Consider the following 27,779-nt stretch of genomic DNA (forward strand, 5'->3'; position numbering starts at 1 on the left):
CCATAGAAAGTGCACCTCAAATGGTAAAAAGATTGGCTCTACCTGAACAAGCTCTTTGGTTGTCCACACTACAAGAAAAATCACGATTTGTGACGGAATTTTTCCGTCGCAAAAAACGTAAAATTCCGTCAAAAATTAAGTTTTGCGACAGAATTTTTCATTTTCACGATGGAATCCATGCCGTAGTCTCAAGGCTTGTCGTATTTCATTTCGTGACGAAAATAATCCGTCGCGAGCGTTGGCGACAGAAAATGGTGACAGAATTCTCCGTCGCGAAGTAGACGACGGAAATCATTCCGTCGCGGTTTTGGCAACGAAAATGTTTCTTTCTGTCGCCATCGTGTGAAAAAATATTCCGTGGCAAAATTCATATAACGTTGCATATTTCTGTCATGAAATATAATGACGGAAATTATTATTGTCGTGAATTTGTCGATAATCTTTCCGTTGCAAATTTTGTACTCCGTCATAAAATTTCGTCATAAAAAAAACAACGAAACAAATTTTCGTCGCGTTCGATGCACGTCATAAAATTTAAATAATTTTATTGTTGATAAGGTTTAAAAGTATAATGATAGAATAAAGCATTAATACTCAAAATTTATAGCGAAATATAATATTTGTTCTTTTGCAATATTGAATTGTTTGTTTATATTGATCGTCACAATATTTTACCCAAAAAAATATTATAAAACATTGTGTTATTAGATACAACACGGGATTTTAAAATATTTAAATTTAAATAAACCAAATGTACTAAAAAATAATTAAAATAGGATTTTAGGATTTCAGTCTTTTAGTAAATTAAAATAGGATTTAGATTTTTAAATATGTATATATATATATATATATATATATATATATATATATATATATATATATGTATATGTATATGTATATGTATATGTATATGTATATGTATATGTATATGTATGTGTGTGTGTGTGTTATATAATTTATGTAGTTTTGGATTAATGAATATAATAAATATATTTCCTAAATAATTTAGAAAATTAATTATTTAATTGTTTTTTTACATTTGTGTATGATAAAAAATCTTCTTATATTTAAATATTCACATAAATTTTAATTATTATCTTTATGAGTGTGTACAATTCGGTGACAATATGTTAAATAATCAAACCAAAAATTCAGTTAATAAATTTTTAAAATAAATATTCAGTTCGGGCAATGGATAAAGATTTTTAAAAATAATTATTTTTGATATAATCAAAATGAGTATTTTAAACTTCTAGTAAAAGTAATCGTAAAGATGAATGTTGTTGTAGATAGTTATAATCGATAATAAAAATTGGTAGGGAATATCCCGACCTACATAATTTTACCCCGACTGGTATGCCTTGTCTTTTTCTTCTTGTCTTTGCAGGTAATAGGTCGGGCTTCTTGTGAAGAACCCGGTCGGGGTCCGACCGGGAGTTGCCCGAGCGACAGTGTCGACCACCGAGCGGTAGCCCTTTGGCGAGAGAGCTGACAAAGGACACGTGGCGGTTCCTTGCGACGACAGACGGGGCACTCGGGAGGATGACACGTGGTGGCTACGTGGAGAGCATGCCGAACGACCGGATTTGTGTCTCCGGCGCAGCGGCTATAAATACCCACAGTAGCTACAGTGTGAGGGACTTTTGGACGATCGATAGGTTGTTGTTAGAGAATCCCGACCGCAGTCAGTCGGTACTCAGAGCAACCAAGTAGATTGTACTTAGGGCCTTCACCGTGATCAATAAAGATATTTATTTGCTTTATTTGGTCTCGTGTTTGTTTAATTATTGCTTACGTAGTAGTAATTAGCAGTATTATTTTGGCGCCATCTGTGGGGACCCGTGCAAGAAAGCAAACGTCTTGACGAGCACCCGATCCTTCATCAACAATGTATCCGTGGGCACAAAACCTTTTTGCTGACGACCAGGCGGATGCAGCCAGTTCATCCGACCACAAGGCAACGCACCAACAAGGTCAGACCATGGACCTCAACCTCAATCTCTCACCACCACATCCATCCAACACATACCCGTCCGCCCAACTGCCGGTGAACTACATTCAACCGGGGTACTCAACACCCGGTCAGCCATATCCGCAACAGCCGATGATGTATCCCGGCCAGTATCCATATCCGATCCCACCTCCGCCATACGTGTATTGGCCTGGCCAACCGATGTATTACACGCCCCCGGTTGGCTATCCACCATACACGCCTGCGTACACGGCTCCAGCCGCCGCCCCTCCAGTTTACCCGGCCGCACAAGTAGAGCCGCAGCATTAGCCCGCTTCCCGGGCTCTACGCTCAGCTCGTTCGCGGTTGGGGTCGAGGGGTGCTGATGCGATGGAGGCACCACGGCAGGCCCAGCAAGCAGCCGAGGTTCCCACCCAAGTGGAGGACCCCGAAGAAGTTGCCCGAGCGGCAGCTTTTGATCGTCTTCGACCGGAGATGCGGCAACGTTTGGGGCCCCAAGACCCGAACTGCCAGCAGGAAGACGTACAGATGCAGGAAGCCAGCCAGGAGGCTTCATCCGGGCATAGCGGGTCGAGATCTCACCGACGACGACGCGCTCGGGATGCAGCCCAAGCTGCCCAAGCCGCCGAGCTCAACGAGACCCGAGGATTGCTCTACAACCTCCAGGCGGAGTTTGCGCAATTCAGAAACGCGCACCCTGCAACACCCCCGGTCGACCAATCGACCTTACACCAGACGCCTTTTACAGCGGCAGTGATGGCTCAGCCTTACCCGCTTGATTTGAAGGTCTCCGAAGAGAAAAGTTACGATGGCCGTACGGACCCCGAGGTCCATGTTAATGACTTCTACAGCAATATGATGCTGAAGGGCGTATCAGACGCTGTAATATGTAGGGCTTTCTATTCCACGCTTACCGGTCGAGCGGCGAAATGGTTCCGAACCTTGCAGTCGGGCTCGATCGACAAGTTTGATACCTTGGCGATCAAGTTCGTGAGGAAGTTCATCACTTCCAAGGTGGTGAGGAAGCCTTATATGTATCTGGAGAAGGCCAAGCAACTTGAAGGGGAGAGCTTGACCGACTTCCTCGTCAATTGGAAGGCGGCCGTCGGGGAGGTCGAGCACATGGATGATGCGACCGCCACCCATATGCTTCACATCTCCCTCCGGGCGGGTTATTTGTACCATGATTTCATTCTACACCCCCCGGCCACATATGAGGAGGCCCTTCGAAGGGTCACAGATTATGCCAACGTCGGCGAGGCGAATGCCGTAAAGCGCTCGCAGGAGGTCGGGTCTTCGTCCCGTAAACCGGCCGGCCGGGCGGAACATCGATTGGGTGATGACCATCCCCGATCCCGCACCAGGCCTGGTGAGTTTACGGCCCTGAACCGATCCGCAGCGGAGGCCATGCAGTACGCCCAGTCCTGCAATCTCATCAAACTCCCCCATCCCGATCGAGACGGCCCCGACAAGAGTAAGCATTGCGCTTACCATCGATGTGTCGGGCATGACACTGAAGAGTGTACCCACTTGCGCCAACTGTTGGAAGATTTGCTCAATCTTGGGAAGTTGGACAAGTGTGTGGGGAGGAGAGAGGACCCCAAGAGGAACACCGATCGGAGAGATCACCGGCGTTCCCATCACCGTTCCGATTGCTCTGATCGTGATGGACGCTCCGATCGGTCAGGTCAGGACCGAAGAGACGATCGAAGAGATGATCGTCGCGATGACCGACGGGACTCTGACCCTCCGTCTAGCAGCCGACCATCAGGAAAGCCGACTATCCACGTCATTTTTGGTGGATTGGAAGACGCTTCCCGACCGAGGAGTAATTGCCCGGTCGCCATAGTGGATTCTCGGGAGACCGGGAAGAGGCAAAAGATGGAGCCCATAACCTTCACCCTTGAAGATCAACCTAGCAGCGGTGACCATGGCATGGAGGCGCTCGTGGTCACGATTGATGTGAAAGGGACGGACGTCCAGAGGGTTATGGTGGACACTGGCAGCAGTGTGAACGTCCTTTATTTGGACGTGTTCGAGAAACTTGGACTTGACAGGAAGGAGCTGACTCCGGTCGGTGTACCACTGTCTGGTTTTACCGGGGCTCTTGTTTACCCCGAGGGAAAAATAATGCTCCCAGTTGAGATCGGCACATCCCCAAAGTCGATCAAGACGGAGCTTGAGTTCGTTGTGGTCAACCTCCATTGCGTCCACAACATTATCTTGGGCCGACCCGCCATTATGAAGATCGGTGGGATAATTTCTATGCCCCACCTGTGCATGAAATTCCCCACCCCCAATAGGGTCGGCGTAGTCCGCGGCGACGTCCAATCCGCCCGGAAGTGTTACACCCGAGCGGTCAACAGACGCGACTCCGGTCAGTCTTCCCGGGTGAACACCATAGCCAAGGAGGAGGCTAAAGACCGGAAGGAACAACCCGAGCCTTCTGAGGAAATCGAAGAGGTTCCCCTGTCCGAGGACCGACCAGACAGGAAGATCAAAATTGGCCGGGCTCTCACCCCCGAGCTACGAACAGAAATCTTGGCCATACTCCGGGAGTATGCCGATATCTTCGCGTGGGGGCCGGAAGACATGCCCGGGATCGATCGATCGGTAATCTGTCACAAGTTAGCCGTCGATCCCGCAGAAAAGCCGGTCGTACAGAAGACCCGGCACCATTCCTCCGATCGCCGCGAGTTTGTCTGAGAAGAAGTCAAGAAGATGGCGGCGATCGAGCACATCCGACCGCTGATCTATCCCGAGTGGGTGGCCAATATTGTTCTTGTTCCGAAGCCCCCAGCTTGGAGGATGTGCATAGACTTCACCGACCTCAACAAGGTCTGTCCGCTCGACCCGTATCCTCTACCAAGTATCCATTAGATGGTCGACGAGACGGCCGGGGCCGAGTTGATGAGCTTCATGGACGCATTCAAAGGATATCATCAGATAATGATGCACCATGAAGATGAGAGCAAGACAGCATTCGTGACCCTGGACGGACTGTATTGCTACCGAGTGATGCCGTTCGGCCTCCGTAACGCGGGAGCGACCTACCAAAGGATGGTCAATATGCTCTTCGCTGATCTGCTAGGTCGAACGATGGAAGCTTACATTGATGACATGCTGGTCAAGAGTCGGGACCGATCCGACCACACTCGGGACCTCAGGGAGTGCTTCCAGATCTTGAGGAAGTACCAGTTACGGCTGAACCCGACCAAGTGCACATTTGCGGTTCAGACCGGCAAGTTCCTCGGCTACATGATGACCAAGAGGGGAATCGAGCCCAACCCGGCCAAAGTAAAAGCAGTTCTGGACATGCAACCACCTTCTACCGTTCGGGAGGTCCAGCAATTGACCGGTCGGTTGGCAGCTCTTAGCCGGTTCCTCTCTAAGTTAGCCGAGCGCGCTTTACCTTTCTTCAAGGTATTGTGGAAAGTTAATGGATTCGTCTGGGACGAAGAGTGCCGAGCGGCTTTTGATGAGCTCAAGGAGTATCTCATGTCACCAATCGTGCTCTCAAAGCCCGAGCTCGGAGAGGAGCTAGACGTGTACCTCACCGTCTCCGATCGTGCAGTAAGTGCAGTATTGTGCCAAACCGATCCGGAAGGGGTCCAGCGACCGGTGTACTATGTAAGCCACACGCTACATGGTCCCGAGCTCCGGTACTCTCGGTTAGAGAATGTCGTCTACGCCTTGTACATTGCCGCGAAGAAGTTGGCTCCCTACTTCCAGGGTCGAGCAATTCGCATGTTGACCGATCGGGCCAGTCCTCCGAACTGCTTCATCATCCGGTTGCCTAGTCAAGTGGACGTTAATGCTGACCCAGTATGCGATCGAATACCGACCGAGACCAGCCATTAAAGGTCAGGCCCTTGCCGATTTCTTGGTCGAATGCACCGCCTGGGATACCCGACCCCCGGAGGTTGCGGATCCCGAGGCTGAGTGGTGGTCGTTGGCTACTGATGGGTCGAGTAGCAAGAAAGGAGCAGGAGGAGGAGTGGTGGTCACGAGCCCAGAAGGATTCAAAGTTTATTTTGCTCTCATGTGTCAGTTCCATCCGACTAACAATGAAGCTGAGTACGAAGCCTTCGTCAATGTCTTACAGTGCGCTCGGGACCTGGGGGCTGAATACATTCGAGCACATATCTGCTCGGGATTGGGTCATCAAGAATCCGCCCCCATACGTGGCTGCCAGCACCTTCACTTGGTAGACAAAATTAAATAGCTCCATGGTGCAGGCCAAGTTGTGCCGGTTGCAAATTTAGGGGAAGCACGCGATCATCCGATGCGCGTTCGGGCAGATCTGACCGGGTACGACCTGGTAGTAGCCCAGGAATGCGGTAAGAAGGCTCGAGAAAGGGAAAGTGATCGGGGCCATCAGGGAGTCATAATGCATCCCGAGCCACTTTCCCCGGTGCCGCTCGATGATGTTTCCGAGCTGCCTGCTGTTGGCCGGCTAATGTTGCGACAATCTTGCTTGCTTCTCCTTTTGTCAGCAAGCTCATCTGGGTCGCAACGCTCTCGCTGTTGAGGAACTTAAACCCGTCCCCGCCTGGCGCCGCCAGCCCGGCCGGGTTTTCCTCGGCTGCCTCCCCGTCGTCTTCCCGGTTGCCCTCTTGGGGCTCGGCCTGAGGGTAATCCCCTATTACCCTCGTAGGCGTTCCCCTGGCATCTTTAGCCGGGGAGTTTCGTCCACTCGTGGACGTTTCGTCGCTCCCCGACCCACTGGAGCTCGACCCCGATGTCCCCGAAGAGCTTGATGACCCTTCTGGCTGGGGGGCTCGGTCGGGGATTTGTTGTGGTCGTTGCTCGACCTCCGGAGAATAGGACATGATGTCCACCTCCTCGCTGCTTTGCTCGACCGTGTTGTCGTAGTCTGCGACCGAGATATTCTGGCTATCCGAGTCCGACATTTGTTCTACCTAAAGGTCGGTCGGGGTTAGTACAGGGCTCGGGAAGTTAGATCGGAGTTAGTCCTACCCTACTCCTATGCAAAGCTAAAAATAAAGCAAAAGCTAAGGAGTAAAGAGCTTACCGATCAGGGGAACTTGGCTGAAGTTTGCAGATGAGTTGCTCGGTTGATCTGCTGAATAGCTCGCTCGGGACTCTCTAAGGGTGCCGATTGGATCGGAAGATTGAGGAAAGTTCAAATGAAGGCCTCAAGGGCCTATTTATAGGAGAGCATTTGGGCGGGAAACCAATCCACTTGCGCGATGTGACCCGCATTGATTCCGAAGCGACCGTTGCAGTCGTAGATGCCGGCAGTCGCCGACACGTGGCGAGAAGAGGAATGACAGCTGGCCGGTCGGTTTGGTAGCTGGCGGTTGGGCTTCTTCATCCCGTCTCGTTTTTTCCTGGACGGTAAAAAAGGCCCGGGCTGGGGGGCTCTTGGTAGGGAATATCCCGACCGACACAATTTTACCCCGGCTGGTATGCCTTGTCTTTTTCTTCTTGTCTTTGCAGGTAACAGGTCGGGCTTCTTGTGAAGAACCCGGTCGGGGTCCGACCAGGAGTTGCCCAAGCGACAGTGTCGACCACCGAGCGGTAGCCCTTTGGCGAGAGAGCTGACAAAGGACACGTGGCGGTTCCTTGCGACGACAGACAGGGCACCCGGGAGGATGACACGTGGTGGCTACGTGGAGAGCATGCCGAACGACCGGATTTGTGTCTCCGGCGCAGCGGCTATAAATACCCACAGTAGCTACAGTGTGAGGGACTTTTGGACGATCGATAGGTTGTTGTTAGAGAATCCCGACCGCAGTCAGTCGGTACTCAGAGCAACCAAGTAGATTGTACTTAGGGCCTTCACCGTGATCAATAAAGATATTTACTTGCTTTATTTGGTTTCGTGTTTGTTTAATTATTGCTTACGTAGTAATTAGCAGTATCAAAAATGATGTCTTAACAATTTTTATATTAAAATAAAATAAATTTATAATTCAATATTGATTAAACAGTAAAACTTAACTTACTTTTTGTTAAAAGTGAAATTTATTATGCCCCTTAGAAGTAGGTGTCGTTTATACAAATTACAATTGTACTTTGCTCATTAATTGCCTGTAAAATGATAGTTATGTTCAATTTTGAGAAGAAGACACTATTTTAGGACTAACTAAAAAGTTATGTAAGATAAATAAAATAGGAGGGATGGAGTAGTGATTAAAAAAGTTATCCAATTTAAACATAGCGTATGAATTCATATGCAATTCCAATTTCACATTAAATTTTGAAAATTTCCCACTTGTAATATCAAACCTAGTGCAAAATTCGACAATTAAAAAGTTCTAAATTTTACTTAAAAAATTAAATACTCTCGTGACAGAAAGAACGATCATCGCAAGTTCCATCGCCAAACTCAAACGTGAAATATTTCTTTGCATCAAACATCGCAACATAATTAATTTCCGTTGTCGATTCCATCGCCATAGCGCGACAGACATAGGGCGTCACATTTTCTGTCGCCAAAGTGTCAACATATTAGCGACGACGGAATTGATTTTGTCATCTCATTCTGTAGCGAAAATAAACTTTACTTCAAAAATTAAATATTTTACTGACGGAAAGAACAACCATCGTAAGTTCTGTCGCCAACCTCAAACGTTAAATCTATCTTTGTGCTAAACATCACAACAAAATGAATTTCTGTTGTCAATTTCATCGCCATTGTGCGACAAACATATAGGGTGTCGCATTTTCTGTCGCCAACGTGTCAACATATTGACGACAAAATTTATTATATCGTCACATTCTGTAGCGAAAATAAACTTTACTTAAAAAATTAAATATTTTAGTGATGGAAAGAACGATCATCGTAAGTTTCATCATCAACCTCAAACATCAAATCTATCGTTGCGCCAAACATCGCAGCAGAATTAATTGTCGTTGTCGATTCCTTCGCCATAGCGTGACAGAAATATAGGGCGTCGTATTTTCTATCGCCAACATGTCAACATATTGGCGACAGAATTGATTTCGTCGTCTTATTCTGTAGCAAAAACAAACTTTACTTCAAAATTTATATATTTTTGCGACAGAAAAATTCTCGTCGCAAATTCCATCATCAACCTTCGTCGTCAATCCCTTGGTGCAAAGATTACATGGGAATATTTTTCACTATGCGCCAAATATCGCAACGGAACTTATTCTCATCGCCAATTCAGTAGCAAAACCGCGACGGAACCATCGGCTGTTGCCTTTTTCATTCGCTATTGTGGTGACAGAACTTAATTCTACTGCAAAATTTGTCACAAAAATGTGGGCGCCAAAATTTCCCGGGTTTTTTTTTCTCTCTTTGCGCCAAAAATCACTACTGAATTGCATTTTTTCACCATTTTCGACGCAAAATTGCGACGAAACACGTTCTGTCGTAAAAACCGTCACGAATTGACAACGGATTACGTTCCGTCGCGATTCGTAATTTTTCTTGTAGTGCCAACAAGAACAAAAAAGAAAAGCTAAAGTGGAAAAAGAGCGAGATGTGATACGAATTGAGAGATTTTGCAGGTACCACAGGTGCAACCTTGGGCCATAATAGAAGCTTCGAGGAATGCATAGATTAGTATGAAGCTGGAGTCCCGCCCGGAGCCACTTTGAAGTAAGCTTATGGTCATTATCTCGCCGGTCAATTAACCAAAAGATTTTTCTGTGAACAATTCAAGCATGATGTCTACAAGATGAGGGAACATATCAATAACATCTTGAAGAAACAAGGAGGAGAGAAGAAGCCAAGAAGGTAATCTGCTTATGAGATTTTCGAAACTGATGTTTTATAATCTTAAATGTTTCAAATTACTCAGTATTTTTTCCTTATGGCTATTTCGAATTATCTAAGCTAATTTCCTTATGGTCTATTATTTATTTTTGGTATGAGTTATTTAATCTGTTAGAATGTGAATTACAAGACAAGTATGTCAAACGCATAACAAAAATAAAATTGGTCAAAAGCTATTCTGTAAGTGCGTATAGAGACTTGTCTAATTCACGGGTCAAATTGATTATCTAGAATATTTTGTCAAACTCATCATGGTTTTGCCAACTAAAATTGAGTAAAAATCGATTATGAAAAATAATTTTCAAAGATTTAAAGCCCATGACTGAGTATAGGTTTTGGCATTATCAAAATGGGAGAAATTGTTAGGAATAAATTGTAATAGATTTTGATATGCCAAATTGTATTTGTAGGATCCTCAATTTTATTTGTCTAAGTATTTAGTTGTGTCAAAGACCAAAAGAAAAATAGAGAAATAATTCGAAAAGAAAAATAGAGGAAGATGTATGCATATGAAATTAGAGGAAGATGTATGCATATGATATTGAAGTCTCAATTTCACATCAATTTCGAAGAAGCCAAATTGAGGAAATTTGAAGAAGACAACATTGCATGAAGATATCTTGAAGATCAAGAAGATGTGAAAGGAAAGGAGTACATCAAGAAGAATAAATATGAACTAATAATCCGTATAGGTAAAATGGATGAACGCTTGATATTTAACTCCATGTTCAAGTCTTACTCTCTATAATTTAGTTTGCAACAATGAGGTGAAGTTGCATGAGATGAAAGGTGAAGTTGTATGAGATGAAATTAATTGAGAAAATAAAAATGGCGTAAAATGGTGAGATGAAGTTTGAAGTATTGAGCTGAAGTTTACAAGTCAAAGAAAGAAATCCAGTCACTGAAGTTTACAAGTCAAAGAAAGAAAACTTCACTGAAGTTTACAAGTCAAAGAAAGAACGCCCTGGACAAGGGCAGGCCGGGCCCATCTCTAGATAGGGGCCTCTAGATATATTATATATAGTATATAATATATATTATATAAAAAAATTTCTTTTATTATTTTCGGCCAGGTTTGCGACTTCGCGTCTCTGCGAAGAAGCCGGAAGGACCGAAGGAGTTGTCGAAGACGAGGAGACACCCACCGCCCACGCCGCCTTGCACCTATGCCATATCATTGAATTTCCTCTCAATAGTAAAAATGGAGTCATCAATAAAAGCTCAGATTCCTCATAAGCAAACTGCAAATCCACCATCCACACTAATCACAATCTGCAATTTCACCGGCTCTATTTACAAATTCACCAAAGCAACCGTTCACCAGGCGGCCAGCCTTCCGGCTTTAGCGGTTCCGCCTGCGCCTAATCACCTTCACGGCTGACGGCTTCATCTAATTTCAAATCCGCAAAGGTATTTTCTAATTTCAACTAATTATAAATTTGTATTTTCACTATTTTGCTATTATTCTATTAAATTAATAATGCTATTATTCTATTAATAATGCAAATATGCAATTCTGGCATTTCTAGGTATTCCTAATTTTATGCCGATTGCTGTGAAAAATACCTGCAATTGTGATTTTTGAACTGTAATTTGGAATTAAGTTTTGTGAAGTACTAAGTGTTGTACTGCTTAAATAAGTGTTATTGACTGTGTATTGTGCTAAATGCTAAGTGCTATTGTGCTAATTGTGAAGTGCTAAGTGCTAATTGTGATTTTTGAACTACCTAAGTTTTTTGAACTGTAATTAGGAATTAAGTTTTGTGAACCATTAGATGATGTAGATGAACAATCACAATTACACATTAGAAACTGAATGATGTAAAAAATAAATAAATAAATAAATAATTAAGAGCATGTTGCATTTAAGTTCATGATTTCAGAATATAAAAAATTAAGTTTAATATTACAACCCAACTTTACACAATTTCTTTTTTTAATTGTATGTAAAAATAAAAATAAAAAAAAAATCTTTATCCTTTTGCTTACTTTGTGAAGAATTTTACCTAATAAAGACAAATTTAAGTTGTTGTAGGAGGAAAAATTACTGCATTCTCACCAAATCTTGATTTAAGAATTGAAGCACGAGAAAATACTGCTTGCAAACGCTACACATGTGCTTTTGTTCCTTTTTTTTTTTTTTTTTTTTGTTAAGATCAATTTTATAATAATCTTTTATACAATGTTGCCTAAAAAACATTTATCTGGAAGTTAAAAAAGAAAAAAATGAAAACAAGTTGAGCAGTTAATAGACTCACAAAGAGGATCTATGAATAAATTTATTAAAATAGTAGGATCCTCTAACGAAAATTTAGAAAGACCAACCGTAGATAATCTTGAACAATCTAATGAAAATTTGAGTAATTAAGATCATATTGATGAAGATGTTGGTAATTTGAGTGGACGGGATAATGTAATAAATAATAGTTCTTTGGGTGAACATGGTAATTTATCAAATGAGTATAATGTTGAAAATATTTTGGTTAATGAACAAGGTAATCCTTATTTTGATACTAGTTTTTTACGCGCATTGCGCGATTGGGATAATGTCCAATGTTTCTTTAAAATAAGTATTTTAAAGTATATCAAGGCAAGATTATATTGGAATTGTTCATTCATAGTTAATTGAATGTTGAATTTGCATATTTAAATAGGTAATTCTAAGTTTACAAATGCAAGATAATATAGTCACAATTGATTATAATTGTCAATAAAATAATTGTATAGGTATGGTTGAAACCAAATACGGGACATAAGGGAGCACAAATAAAAATTAGGGCATAAAATATTAAATATATACTAATATTGAAGAGCTAACTACTGATTGCCAAACAAGGACATTGCGAGGTAGTTTCTCACTTCAATTTGTTGTGTGATTTGAATACTCTTTTTGTCAATAAATCCCCCAAATAGTTAATATGATTGAGTTAATTATATATTTTTTTAAAAACAATTATTATTATTATTATTATTATTATTATTATTATTATTATTATTATTATTATTATTATTATTATTATTATTATTATTATTAATATGTATACCCTTAGGTCATTTTGCCAGCTTAGCACACCCAAGTCCGCAGGGACGAGGGCCATGTTAATCTAAACAGCTAATTTTTTAAATATTTTTTTACCAACCATTGATATAATTCGCTGGTCAAATTCGCTAATATAATCTGCTAACTGCTGATTGTCAAACAATGACATTGCGGGTAGTTCTCACTTCAATTTGTTGTGCGATTTGAATACTCATTTTGTCAACGAATCTCTCAAGTAGTTAATATGATTGACTTAATTAATTATATATTTTTTAATTTTTTTCATTGTATTAATAAAATACTTGGTAAATAAATATATAACATTATTTTGTATTATAACTTTGACATTTATTTAAAAATAGTGCACAAAAAAGATAATAGACAATGTAGTGAATATAATCAATTGATGAATTTTAATATAAAGAATTTTTACATTGGAGAAAAATAAAGGCAATATAACTAATAAAATTATTTATCTTAATTAATTTATTGATAATGAATATTTTTTTAAAAAATAAAGACATTGTACGGACAATGTAGTGAATATAATCAATTGATGAATTTGAATGTAAAGAATTTTTATATTATAAAAAAATAAAGACATTATAACTAATGAAATTATTTCTCTTATTTAATTTATTGATAATGATTTTTTTTTTTAAAATAAAGGCATTGTAGACACATAATTATAAAGTAAAGATATACATATGTATTATTTTTTGTTGTAGCTACTAAATTATTATTTAATTTAATAAGAGTAAAATAGAGTACTAATTATGCCAATTGGGATGGTGTTCGAACATAAGACCTTTCTTATTGAAATCAATGAGTAACGGTAAACTAACAGAAATGAACGGAAAAGATAATATTTAACGGAAAAGTTAACAGATAATCATATTCATTAAGGATAAATTAGAAAATCTTAAGGAACAATTAAAATCTGATCAATCTGAGCCATTCATTTGATTATAAAAAATTGACCGCCATTTTTTCTATCCATTATAGGCCTAACTCTTTTGGGCTCTTATTAGTATAGTAGATTTATGAACCTAGAAATTGGTCTAATCTTGATAATAAAACAAAAGATATTTTGGTTGAAAATGGACCTATAAGAGATTTAAATATTATGTTCCTTTAGGTAATAACTCTAGACATTTTTCAAAGTGTCTATCGGATTATATTGCCTATACCCGTGACGGTAGCTTCTGCTGAAAAGAATGTCTCAAAATTAAAATTATTGAAAGCATACCTAAGATCTTCAAAGATTAAATGGATTAGCAATATTGTGTATCGAGAATGATATCTTAGACTATATTAGTCTTGAAGAGGTCATTAATGACTTTGCATCTAGGAGAACATATAGAAATTTTTTTGTCATAATTAGTTTTGTATTAGTATTGTATTTGTAAAATGTTAAAAAAAAATTAAATTTTATTTCAATTTAGTTGACAATAGTATTTTTGTACTCGTATATAATATTTAAAATTTAATTATAAAAATTTATGTTAACTTCTAAATATTGTATTGGGCCCTTTTTATTCCCTTGCCCCGGACCTATAAAACTATCGGACCGGCCCTGCTGACAATAATTCAAATTTGAGATTGTCTTTTTTTCAATGGACAAATTCTCAAATGCCTATATAAGGATGAAGATTTGAAGATTAAAGAAAGCGGTTGAGAGCTACACAAATCCAATCATACAAATTGCAAGAGAAAGCTTACAAAGAAAAATCAAGTGTGCTAAATCTTCATCATTGAGAGACTTGCTACACATTAAAGAATCCATCAAGAAGTCTCAAGTTGGAAGCAAAGAAAATCTTGTTTTTCTACAAACAAGTGGTTTCCCTACTAAAGTGTAGGAAGGAGATTGTCACACGGAGTTGTGAAATCTTGGTTGTATTTCTACAGGAGTGTAGAAAGGGGATAGTAGCATGGAGTTGTGAAATCCTGGTTACAGTGTTGGAGGCACTGGTTTGGACGTGATTAGTGTGGGTTTGGTGATCAAAACACTAGATCATGAAATTCATTGTATCTTGTAACCAAGGAGTGGTAAATTTATAGTGAATTCCTCCTGAAGATAGGAGAGAGTGGAGTAGGAGGATTACATCACCTCCGAACCACTATAAATTCTTGTATCATTTATTTCTTTATTTATTTATCTTTGTATGCATGCACCTCACGTGATATTCACTTAACACAATTAGTCCCTGATATTATTTAATTAAAAACTTTGTTAATAAAATTTTATTTTATAAGATTATAATTGTCAAATACTCTCCACCATTAAACTTTCTTCTCTCTCATGCATTAACGTACGTCATCTGTGTTCGATAATCAATATCCTAAATACGTAAAATCATCAGTGAGATTCGAGAAGAACTCGGTTTGGGAGGTTATTGATGATATTAAGCGTTTGAAGTTTCGGTAAACGTCCAAAGCTCGCCGGAATTTCTTGGGAAAAATTTGTTCCCACCAAGGACGAGCGCGAACTCCGTCAGAAGCTCCGGCAGGTCTCCGACAAACAAGTTCAAAGACAAGTCCAAACTCTCTAGATGCGAGCACAAGGAGAAGGAATCCGACGAGAAAATCCACGAAGTTGTTATTGGTAAGATTGAGAGCGCGAAGAGTAGAAATCCGACAACGGTCCGCCGGAGAGGACGAAGTTAGATAAGTCAATAGAGACGATAACTTGACTCGGAGCAAAATAGCTGCATCGCGGTTCAAGGACCTTACCATGGAAACAAAACCATGAAAAACATTAAAAAACTTCAACTTCGAAAAACCCATGAGATCAAATGGAACTGTGTTGGGCTATCTTTGATGGAAGAGAAGAGTGTTAATTAGAGTAAATTAATTGATAATATCAACCTAAAAATAGCAGGTGGGAGGAGAACATACAGTAATATGAATGAACAGGCTTGCATCTTTAAATTTTGATGTACAAGGAATTGTCAGAGAGTAAAGAAATTTTTGCTTTTGACTGTTTATGAGTTAAGATTGTTACAAATCAAATGTTTGATTAAGATGGCATACATTAAAAAGAGAGAAGGAAGTCTAATGGTGGAGACGGGAGAGTATTTGACAATTATAACTTTATAAAATAAAATTTTATTAACTAAATTTTTAATTATTAGCATTAGAGACTAAAAGTGTCACATTATGAACAATTGAAGGATTAAATTTGTTCAAATCAATTGACAGGGACCAAATCTCCAATAGTAAAACAATTCAGGGGCCAAAACTTTCGTTTTTCCTTTTATTTATTGACGTTTTAGCAATTTCGAATTTGGTGAAAATGGTATAAACGTCTATTCACCCCCTCCCCCTCTAGATTTTTATCTCATCTCTTTTGGGACCAACATTATTATAATGAATTAATGTATATATATACTTCAATAAATATAATGTCTTATATAAATGCATATATATAATTAATTATTAATTATATTTTTAATATATAAATAAATAAATAAATAAATATATATATATATATATATATATATATATATATATATATATATATATATATATATATATATATATATATATATATATATATATATAGAAGAGCGCTCATATGCGGCGGGGTCTTACGGTGCGGCGGTGCGGTCAAATTTCAGAATACACCAACAGAACAATATGCACCAACAGTGTAATAAAAACGCACCCCAATGAAATGTAATAAAACATCACAAAATACACCACAGACTTAAAAAAACACACCATATAACTCACCACCCCCAATGGTGTATTTCCGAACAGTGTATGGTGTTTTTACTCACACCTAATGGTGTGTGTTTGGTGATGCAGGGCTCTGTTTACTCTGTTTTGTGTGGTGTATTTCCTAACGTTGATGGTGCATATTTGGTGAACTATTGGTGTTGCCGCACCGTAAGAAATAACCGCACCTGAACCCGCCTATATATATATATATATATATATATATATATTAACAAACAGGTATTTTCAATATTATAGTACAAAAGTTATTCTCAAGGTATTTGGGAATAGTTAATCCAAGCTATTCTCCCGACAAAGATCATGAAGCCATTTTGGAATATTTTTTTCCCAACAATAATCAAAGTCTATGAGTTAATATCAAATTTAGTTCACAACTATTAGTTTTTCTTGATTTAGTTCAAAATATCTTTTTTACTTAATTAGATCTTCGCCTTTAATGATTTTCCCTAATTTAGCCTTATGTTAAAATCAAATACTAAATCGAGAAAAACTATTATAGTTGATGACTAAATTGAGTATACACTATAATCGAAGACTAATTTGAGTAAAATCACTATAGCCGAAGACTAAATTGAGTATTAACTCAATCCATTATCAACTAAAGTCTAAGAATGGGGCAAGACAATGAGCACAAAATGAGCATTCCATTCTTTGATACCAAACATTGAAGTACACTCTGAGAAGTTCAGGATATCAGATTCCTTTCAAAATGCAAAGGTAAAAGTAAAAGACGAAACAAAGAAAAGTGGAAAAGAATAATAAATGCTCAGGGAGCACACTAGAGCTACAGAGTGCCATTTCCTCACAAACACTGGTATTTAGGAATAAATTGGGTGGTGAAATTCAAAGGCTCATTTGGCACTGGCAAGCTGGGTCCGGATGAGCTTGGCAGCAGAAACCATGTTCTCAAGAGCTGGCTTCACTTCTGTGTACTTGCGAGTCTTGAGACCACAGTCAGGGTTGACCCACAAGATGTTTGTGTCAAGGACTGCAAGCATCTTGTTAACTCTGTCTGCAATCTCTTCGGTGGACGGTATTCTGGGGGAGTGGATGTCGTACACACCCGGTCCGATTCCAGCACCATACTTCACTCCTTCACGGAAAACTGAGAGGAGCTTCTCATCAGAACGGGAGTTCTCAATTGTGATAACATCAGCATCCATGTCAATGATGGAGTGGATGATGTCGTTGAAGTTTGAATAGCACATGTGAGTATGGATCTGCATCACACAGTGGAGTGGAAGGTCTCATGAAAAGTGTATAATAGCCACAGATTTCTAAATGCAAAAAAGGTGTGAAGAATAAGAATGGGCACCTGGGTTGTGTTTTGGACACCGCAGTTGGTGATTCTGAATGAGTGGACAGCCCAGTTCAAATAGAAAGCATGTTCCGCCTTCCTAAGAGGCAAACCCTCTCTCAAAGCAGCTTCATCAATTTGAATGACATTGATGTTTGCCTTCTCCAAATCCTCTACTTCATCCTTAATTGCCAAAGCAATCTGGTAGCAGGTTTCAAATCTGTAAACAGATCAACACAAGATTAGAATAGACCCAGAATATCATAAAGAGTACTTGCGTTTTTCGTATCATCACCTTGGTTGGTCATTTCTAACAAAGGACCAGTTGAGAATGGTAACAGGGCCAGTAAGCATTCCCTTCATTGGGCGCTTGGTCATGCCCTGAGCAGCACTAGACCAGAAGACAGTCATGGGTTTGGGCCTGCTCACATCACCGTAGATGATGGGTGGCTTCACACAGCGAGATCCATAAGATTGAACCCATCCATTGGCAGTAAATGCAAACCCAGAAAGTTGCTCCCCAAAGTACTCAACCATATCATTCCTCTGTACATTGAATATCCAAATTTAGTGGAAACTTGTTAATAAGCATCTGAGAGCAAAAGTGGAACAACAAAACAAGGTTTGTTCCTTCCCATGAAATAAGATAATGTGTACTGCTATAACAATATGCAGCTAAAACCAAATAGGGCTCACTGACCTCAGGCTCTCCATGAACCAGAACATCAATGTCCAGCTCTTCCTGGAGCTTAACAACTTTGCTAATTTCTTCCTTGATGGCCTTAACATACTCCTCCTCAGAAATCCTACAAAAGAAGTGGCAAATCAGAAGAAAGTTTCGAGTCACCTAATGATGAGAAAAAAAAAAAAAAATACTCACTTGTTGGCCTTGTATTCACGGCGAACCCTTCTAAGTTCCACTGTTTGAGGGAATGAACCAATAGTGGTGGTTGGAAGAACTGGGAGGTTAAGTTTCTTCTGTTGTGCATCAAGCCTGGCACTAACATTTGTAGCACGGCGGTGGTCAGATCCCTTCAAAGCAGCAGCCTGATAAAACAAAAAGAGAATAAAATGATAAGGCATTGTAATTATTCAGTTGTACTGCAAATAAGAGGGGAAAAAAAAATAGAGAATTAGAAGAAGGAACTTCAATTCATCACTTACCGCCTTTTGAACAGATTCATTTGTTACTCTTGGGGAGGATTTTCTTGAAGCTTGAGCTGCAGCATTAGCAGAGAAAAATGCCTGGAAATAAAACAATATGAGCACCCAAGGCCAGTATGTGGCATACAAATTAGAAAGCAGACAAGCAAGAACAGATTGTATCCAGTTGTTCTGACTTGCATTGACATCACCATTTACATTTCAAAAATATTTTAGTTACAGAACGAGTAACTAATGGAATTATACCTCATCCTTTTGACCACATAATGCCTTGGCTAAAGCATTCACTTCAACAACTTTTTGGGCAGCAAAAGCAAGCCATGATTTGATTTCATTGTCCAGCTTGGTTTCATTCACAAGATCAACAGCAGTGTGAAGAAGAGAGCAAGAAGTGGAGACAACAAGCTTATCTGCAATTTAGTTAACAAAAAGATTGATTTTTTGTAATAATAAAAAAAAAAAAAAAAAAAAAAAAAAAAACAATAATAACACAACAAACATTGCAAAGCATACCTTTCCCAACAATGTCCTCAAGAGATTTCAGAGTGCTGAGGGATCCAGCAAGATCATTTGCCCAAATGTTCCTGCCATCAACAACTCCAGCAAACAAGTACTTGCCCGAAGGAAAGCCACCCTTAATCAAATCAATGCTCTTAGTTCCACGGATCAAGTCAAAACCAAAAGCAGTAACTCCCTTCAAAGCAGTAAGGGTTTTGAATGCTTCAGCAGGAATATCAGCAAAGTAGGTCTCAACAAGAACATTAAGGCCACCAAAACATGACTCCAGCTCAGCATAGGCCTTGGTGAATGCTTCCAACTGGTGAGATTCAAGATCCATCACAAGGTTGGGCTCATCAAACTGGATCCAAGAAGCACCAGCACCCTTCAATTCAGAAATAACTTCCCTGAAAGTGAAGTAAAATTGGTGTTATCAAAAGCCAGTGGGACAACATCACCACTTGAAGGAATTCATAACAAAAAGTTCAATACAGAAACTGAGATCTCTTACTTGTAGATTGGAAGGATCTTGTCAAGGAGAGACAAAAGAGGGAAAGATTTCTCAACTCCCTTGGCAGGTTTGGATAGCAACAAGTATGATACTGGACCAACAAGAACTGGGACAGTTTCAACACCAAGCTGCACCAATGAAGGTGGAATTCAATCAATTATCAGCAAACTAATGACAATGAAAGGCTCAAAGCACAAGTGCATGAAACATTTATTCATCAATATTGTTATGAAGCACTAGATCGCAGCTGCAGATCACATACCGCCTTAGCCTCCTTGTATTCGGTCACTGCTTTGTGGGAAGCATAAGAGAATTTGACATCAGGACCCAACTCAGGGACAATGAAGTGGCTGGATCAACAAATGGACTAAGTAAGTTGACATGATTAAAAGGGAGGGACCTCATAATAAAGAGAATTTAGAATTGGCCCAGATCACTTACTAGTTGGTATCGAACCACTTGGTCATTTCCATGGCAGGGACAGAGGCATTTCCTCTGGCCATGGAGAAGTAAGTATCAAATCCAATCTCACCGCCAGCCCAGTTGTACCTTGGGGGTACAGCACCGAGCATGGCAGTGGTGTCGAGCACGTGATCATAGTAAGAGAAAGTGTTGCTGGGAATGAACTTGATCCCAGCATCAGCCATCTGTTTCCATATGGATGCCCTGAGGTCAGCTGACACCTTCTGCAGATCCTCAGCACTGCTCTTCCCATCCCAAAAAGACTCAAGAGCAAATTTGAGCTCTCTCTTCGGGCCCATACGGGGATATCCAACAATGTGAGATGCCATTTTTTCTGTTCTGTTTTCCAATAACCGTCATTCAGTTTCAATTGCAAAAACATAACATATCACCCTGATCTACTCTAAACCTACATACAACTTGTTCTGATTCTAGACAAAGAATCATATATAGTTATATACCATCTTTTCTTTCATTATGCAATCACATGGGTGTGCTGCTATAGCAATTAATAGGCCCAGAATGCCAGGCACAAAACAAGCAAATGACAATCCACGTATGCATTGAATCCATGGATCAGAATAACAATTACTTAGATCTATCAATTCAAAGGCTCAGATCTATAATGGGATGAACAATCACAATGGAGGCAGGCAGGCACGTCACAATAATTAACAAAAATACAAAGTAGCCATTAATGATCAGATTTATTCACACACAAATGACATTAATCCAGATCTATAACTATCCATTTCAGGATTAACTTGTAACCTCTCAGATCTACTATCGGATCCTCGGCCAACAAGATGAAATTCAAGATAGCATATACTTCCACAGTCATGTGATACTAAAAGTCAAAAAAGGACAAGAAAACAACAGATCGCACAAACAGAGATCCTCCTCACCTACGTATAGATTAGCTTATTAGCTTAAATTAGATGAAGAACAAGCGTAAATGAGTGAGAGAAAACGAAAAGCTAGTACTAATCTGCAGTTTTTATGAGCTATATAAAGAAGCTAGTGGTGACGAATGCTAGAAATATTTCATCATGATTCATGAATACAATACTAGCAGTTGCAACATATATAGTGCAAGAAAGGAGTGGCAAGAGAGCAAGGGGGAGGGGGGGGGGGAGGGGGGGGACAGAGAACGACACGAACGAACCAGCATACCTTTAAGGGAAAAGAGGAAGCTGTTCGTTCACAGATACGGAGTAGAAGAGAAGGGGCCGACGCGAGTATGAAGGCGGGGGAGAGTGGGTATTTATAGGAAGATGCCCGGAATGGGGTTGGTAGATCTGATAATATTCACCATAATTCTCATCTGTTGACTAAATTTTATCCAATTAAATTGCTGCTCGGTAAATCTGTTTGGACTTTGGAGTAATCCCATATTCTGCTCCATTTCTGTTAATAATTATAGCTACCTCAGTGGTTTAGGTTTTTGCTTGATTTTTACAGAGGCATGTACGAAAGAGAGAAGGTGAAAAATTTAGGAAATAAATAAATAAATAAAATAAAAAAACAAATTTTGACAAAAAAGAAAAAGAACAAAAAAGAAAAACATTCTCTCATGTTTTTCAATTAAGAATGGCAACGGAACAGGACGAGAGCGAGGAGCATACTCTCCGTTCCCGTCCTAATTCCTGGCGGGAAATTGAAAATAATCCCTATTCCTATCTCTATGGGGAATTAGACGGAGACAACGATTCTTCATATCCGGTTACTGTATTTTTAATTTTAAAAATTAAAAACCCTAAGTTTAATATATATATATATATATATATATATATATATATATATATATATATAGAGAGAGAGAGAGAGAGAGTTACACTCCCATGCGAATGGATTGCCTAGGAGTGAAATATGAATGGTTGTTGTCCGTCTACGTGTCCAAATCTAATGGATGAGAAACACTGATTTTTAAAGTGTAAGTAAAATGTATTATAAGTGTAAGTAGCAGTTTCATATAGTGCAAGTAAAATGTATTACAAGTAGGGCCGATCGATTTTTCCTTTTTTTTTTTTTTTTTTTTTAATAATAGTTTTACTAATGTATTAATTAAATGGTTAAAGTGAGATTTGAACTCCTAACCACCAACTTAAAAAGCAAGAGCTTTATCCTCTAAGCTATAAACTCATTTACTAAATCTTCAATATGAATGAATATATACAAATCCATTTCCTTTTCCTTCTTTCAACTCCATTCTTCATTCATACTATTTGTTATTATTACTAGTATTTTCTTATGCGCGATGCGCAAAAATTAGGTGCCCAATATTAGTATTTCATATTAAGATTTTTAATATTTAAATTATTATAAATAATAATAATAATAATAATAATAATAGTGTAAACATTTTTATACATTTGATATTTATATGGTAGGAAATAACTCCAAATTATAATGTATAAATATTATTATTATTATTGAATAAGATAAGAAAATATATGGTGGATGCATGTGCATGGTAACAATAGTGGAAAAGATAACGGAAGTTATAACGGTAGGGATATGTTTGTCCAAAATATTATAAAGTACAACCTTTATAGCATAATGTATAAAAAAACTTAACGGAAAAAACGGACATAAATAAATGGTATAACTTTCATTCACACTTATTATGTTTTTAGATTATTATTATTATTATTATTATTATTTATTATTAAAATCATTATATAATTACTTTAATTTTGATTATATTTTAATTAAATTTCTATAAATAGTAAATCATATGTGTGTGTGCACGCACACGCACCAATATATGTGACCGATTACTAGATTAGTATTATAGATATTTTATTTATTTATTGTAAAAATAAAATATAAATTATATCAAAATTGTTTACATTATTTATAAAAAAAAAATTAATTTGGTTCATCTATATAGTTTTCAAATACGATGATTAAAATTTACTACTTTAAGGAATTGTGAAATATAATTTGAAGTATAACTTGTAATTATTTGCATTTATCAATTTTTTAATGTTGGACATAAATTTTCGCGCATTTATCAATTTTTAATTATTAAATATTATAATAATTAATAACCTCAATTCCTCATACCTCAACTCTAAGTCGTAAGTCCCAACATTTGGTGTTTTAATAATTCTTATTTTTCAAATATTAACTATGCAAATGGATGATTCTTTATCTTGTCATCAACAAAACACTTTAAGTGACACTCGAAGTGAGCCAACTGAACAATCAGTCACGCAAAAAAGGAAACGTTAAAATAGTGGACTTATACCAAAATCGAACCGAATACTGAACCGAACTTTTTCTAACCGAACCGAAACCGAACCGAATGATTTAATTTTTTTGAAACCGAAAAAACCGAACCGAAACTCGAAACGCTCAGCCCTAATTACAAGTGCATGTAAAATGTATTATAGGTGCAAGTAAAATTTACACTGATCATCAAAACTAAGTGCACATGACGTTATAACTAGGTGCACATATAGTTATAAGTAGTTGCACCTAGGTGCAGGAATGTTTGCGGGTGATTTCACGGGTACTAACTACCCGTTGAACTCCCCGCAAGAACAAAAGAGATGCGAAACAGAACGAACTCAGATCAATGAATGTTAACAAGCAAAATTACATCCACTTATAGGTGAAAGTAGACGCACATGTAAGTGATTTTACCTGTAATTTTTACTTGCAAAGGTGCACTAACTACTTGCACATATAACACATTTACATGCACCAAAGTTTGAGTTATTTACAAAAATGCCACCGCATTTATATCTGATTCGTTGATATAAACACGTGGAAGGTGCTGATCTATTCGTATTTCCTTCCTGGGCATGTATATATATATATATATATATATATATATATATATATATATATATATATATATATATATATATATATATATATATATATATTAAGGATCAAATGAGGACTCATCCTTAGATGAGGACGTGAGTCTTGTGCGTTTGTTTTTTTTTTTTTTTTTTTTTTTTTTTTTTTTTTTGGATTGCCCTGATATGAGTTCCTAAGATGACATGAATTGATTTTTTTGTTAAAGTGGGGTAGTAGTGTCTTTTTCTATTTTTTTAAAAGTGTGAACGCATGTGTAATCCTTAGCCTAATTGGTTTCCTATTTTCTTGGATCATCACCGTTGTAATTTGGAGCCGCGATTTCTTCATCATTGACCGAGCGTTCGCCAATGCAAACTAATTAGTATTTTTTTTTTCACTTGTTCTTTTGAGTATAATATTGTCTATATTTGGATGGTCATGTATATGTACAAATGCCTGGGTAATACGATTGTACAATCGTGTGTGCTGATTGTGCAACCACCGTAGGCTACGGAGTTGTGCATTATTGCACATAGTTCAGTGCATCGTAGGACATTGGGATGTCCACTAAATTTTTTTGGTGGGGTTTGAATGCACAACAATAAAGTTATCACTGCACAACACTCAGTATAGGAATGCACATCTTTTAATAAGACTAATTTACCCTAAATTTATATATTTTAATATTCTAAAGGGATTTATTTTCTTAATCCGTGTGATTTGTTCATTTTAATCTCAGCCATACATCATTCTGATTTTATGGTCTAGGTTCTACCAATTACTACTTACGTGACTTCAAAAAAGAATATATTCATGAATGTCTTCACGAAGTTTGATTTATAACTATGAGACTAAGACAGTCAATGCTGTCGATGAGAAATGTATAAATATATTAGATAAACTGTAAGTTACAATTATATACACAGTGGATTATATACAAGAGGAATCATAGGGAGACTATGACAGAGAGTCATACTATTACTCAAATACAAAGAGTTCTAATAGTAGTCCTAATACCCCCTCAAGCACATGATATACTAGTAACATGTAGCTTGTCTCTAAGAAAAGAAAACCTAGGACTAGGTATAATGTTTTAGTAAATATGTCTGCAAGTTGATCTTTTGTTGAGATGAAATTGACTTGAATTTCTCCAGCAGCAACTCTATCTCTCACAAAATGATAGTCTATCTCTTCGTGTTTGGTGCGCGCATGAAAGATGGGATTAGCACACATATACATAGTCCCAAGATTGTCACACCATAATTTAGAGACAGAAATACATAGAACATGGGTTTCTCGCAAAAGTGACCCAATCCAAATTACCTCAGCACAAACATCTGCTAGAGCTTTATATTCAGTCTCAGTGGAAGATCTAACAACAGTTCTTTGTTTCTTACATACCCAGGACACAAGATTAAAACCAAGAAACACAGCAAAGCCACTTGTAGATTTTCTATCCTCCGGACAGCCAACCCAGTCAGAATTAAAGAAGGCATGAATTTCCCTTGAAGATGACTATCTGACTCGTAAACCAAAAGTAACAGTTCCTTTAACATACCTCAAAACTCTTTTTAATTAATTGCTCCCAATGAGAGACTGTAGGAGCATGCATGTGTTGACACAACTGATTGACTGCAAAGGAAAGATCAGGACGAGTGATAGTTAAATACTGCAATGCACCAGCCAAACTCATGTACTATGTAGGATCTTCATGTAAGATTGTATCAATGCCCACGGCTTTTGAAGTAGAAATAGGAGTAGACAGTGCTTTACATTCTGCCATTCCAGCACGTTTTAAAATGTCATTCATGTATCTCTGTTGTGAAAACAAAATTCCATCATTGCATTTAACTGTCTCAATTCCAAGAAAAAATCTAGGTTCACCAAGATCTCTAATTTTAAAAACAGTAGAAAGTTTTGATACTAACTGAGTAACTAGATCCTGATCACTCCCCATCATAAGTATATCATCTACATAAACTAACAGATATACACATTCAGATCCCTGTGAGTAGTAAAACAAGGACACATCTGTTTTGATGCCTCAAAACAAATAGATAGTAAGAAGGTGTGCAAACGATTAAACCAAGCCCTGGTGCTTGTTTTAAACCGTAAAGAGACCTTTTTAGTAAGCAAATATGATTTGGATACTGAGCATTAATATAACCAGGTGGTTGCTTCATGTACACAGTTTTAGATAAATTTGCATTTAAGAAGGCATTATGAACATCATGTTGCCTAATAGTTCACCCAGATGATAAAGTCAAAGAAAGAAGCAACCTGATTGTAGTTGGTTTAGCCACTGGACTGAAAGTATCAAAGAAATCTTGTCCAGGCACCTGATTGAACCCTTTTGCTACAAGTCTTTCCTTATGGCTCTGAATGGAGCCATCTGTCTTTCGCTTTGTACGAAAGACCCACTTACACCCAATAATATTCAGACCTGCCTGTGATGGTATGAGAGACCATGTTTGATTCTGAAGAAGAGCATTAAATTCTTGATCCATGGCTTCACGTCATTCCAGGTATTTAATTTCCTGAGTGTAACAAGTGGGATCCGAAGAATAAACCTGTACCGTTAAAGCGGACGGTGGAGCCTAAGATCAACTCCGAGTACTCATTACGTGAGTTCGAACGGTGGACTTCACGGTTTTACCTCGAAGACGTCCATGGGGCCGAGCAACCAACTGGACGGTGTGATCCGTTGGCTGATGTTCAGGCAGGCCGGCTGGCTCGGCGGCGGGCTGCTGAGTCGACGATGGCACGGTAGTATCATCGCCGGAGCTGGCATTGATTCTGTCAGGCGGAGCAGTGATGACTGCAGCAGGGTAAAATATTGATTCTGCCCACGGACTGATTTGTACTGGAGGAGATGCCTGTAAATTAATTTTAGTAGCAAAGGGGTATACTGTCTCATCAAACATCACATGCTTGCACACATAAATCTTGTTAGTCTGTAAGTTCATGCACCTATACCCCCGGAATGACTCAGGATACCCTAAGAAGACACCTGGAGATGAACGGTATGACATTTTGTGACAATTATATAGTCTGAGATATGGATAACATAGACACCCAAGACACGAAGAAAGGAGTAGGAAGGATGGTAGTTATGCAATTTTAAATGAGGACTGAAGTTATTTAATACAACAAATGGCATTTTGTTGATTAAATAAATCACAGTTTCAAAAGCAAAATCCCAAAATTTATATGGAACAGAGGCACGGGCTAGGAGAGCTAAACCTGTTTCAACTATGTGTCTATGCTTACGTTCGACACGACCGTTTTGTTAATGAGTGTAGGCACATGATTAGCAATGAACAAGGTTGCAAAAATCGCGCCTAGGCGGTAGGAGGCCGCCACGAGGAATGGCCTCGGCGGCCTCCTCCACGGCCGGCCGCCTAACCGGCCGGTTCGGCGGTTCGGCGAATTTTTTTTTTTGAAAATGTCGGAAAACTTTCGGAAGGCATAACTTTTGACTCGGTTGTCCGATTTGGACAATTTTTTTTT

The 27,779-nt window shown here is 38.8% G+C and overlaps 1 protein-coding gene across 3 annotated transcripts; it reads right to left on the reverse strand.

Annotated features, from left to right (window-relative positions):
- Positions 1 to 17,197: 17,197 nt before the first annotated feature.
- On the reverse strand, positions 17,198 to 21,718 carry LOC109156713 (5-methyltetrahydropteroyltriglutamate--homocysteine methyltransferase). 3 transcript variants are annotated; one of them, XM_019304547.1, is made up of 12 exons: positions 21,630 to 21,718; positions 20,436 to 20,790; positions 20,257 to 20,344; positions 19,995 to 20,122; positions 19,499 to 19,890; positions 19,232 to 19,395; positions 18,986 to 19,066; positions 18,702 to 18,868; positions 18,522 to 18,627; positions 18,117 to 18,367; positions 17,840 to 18,041; positions 17,198 to 17,744 (listed from the first exon to the last, which is right to left on the reverse strand). In XM_019304547.1, exons 2-12 carry the CDS (start codon positions 20,783 to 20,785, stop codon positions 17,376 to 17,378), a joined length of 2,298 nt encoding a protein of 765 aa, XP_019160092.1. In that variant the 5' UTR covers positions 20,786 to 20,790; positions 21,630 to 21,718; the 3' UTR covers positions 17,198 to 17,375. The 3 variants fall into 3 exon arrangements, with proteins under 3 accessions (XP_019160092.1, XP_019160099.1, XP_019160105.1); XM_019304554.1 differs by having other exon boundaries at positions 20,436 to 20,795; positions 21,630 to 21,710; XM_019304560.1 differs by lacking the exon at positions 21,630 to 21,718 and adding an exon at positions 21,362 to 21,507 and having other exon boundaries at positions 20,436 to 20,795.
- Positions 21,719 to 27,779: the final 6,061 nt, after the last annotated feature.

This window comes from Ipomoea nil, unplaced genomic scaffold, assembly GCF_001879475.1.
Source record: "Ipomoea nil cultivar Tokyo-kokei standard unplaced genomic scaffold, Asagao_1.1 scaffold0276, whole genome shotgun sequence".
Classification (NCBI taxonomy): Eukaryota; Viridiplantae; Streptophyta; class Magnoliopsida; order Solanales; family Convolvulaceae; genus Ipomoea; species Ipomoea nil.

Coding starts and splice junctions, on each gene's coding strand:
- LOC109156713 (XM_019304547.1), bottom strand. CDS start 20,785: ATGGCATCTCACATTGTTGGATATCCCCGTATGGGCCCGAAGAGAGAG. Junction 19,891..19,994: donor AAGATCCTTCCAATCTACAA/GTAAGAGATCTC, acceptor CTTCACTTTCAG/GGAAGTTATTTCTGAATTGA. Junction 19,396..19,498: donor TGAGGACATTGTTGGGAAAG/GTATGCTTTGCA, acceptor ACTAAATTGCAG/ATAAGCTTGTTGTCTCCACT.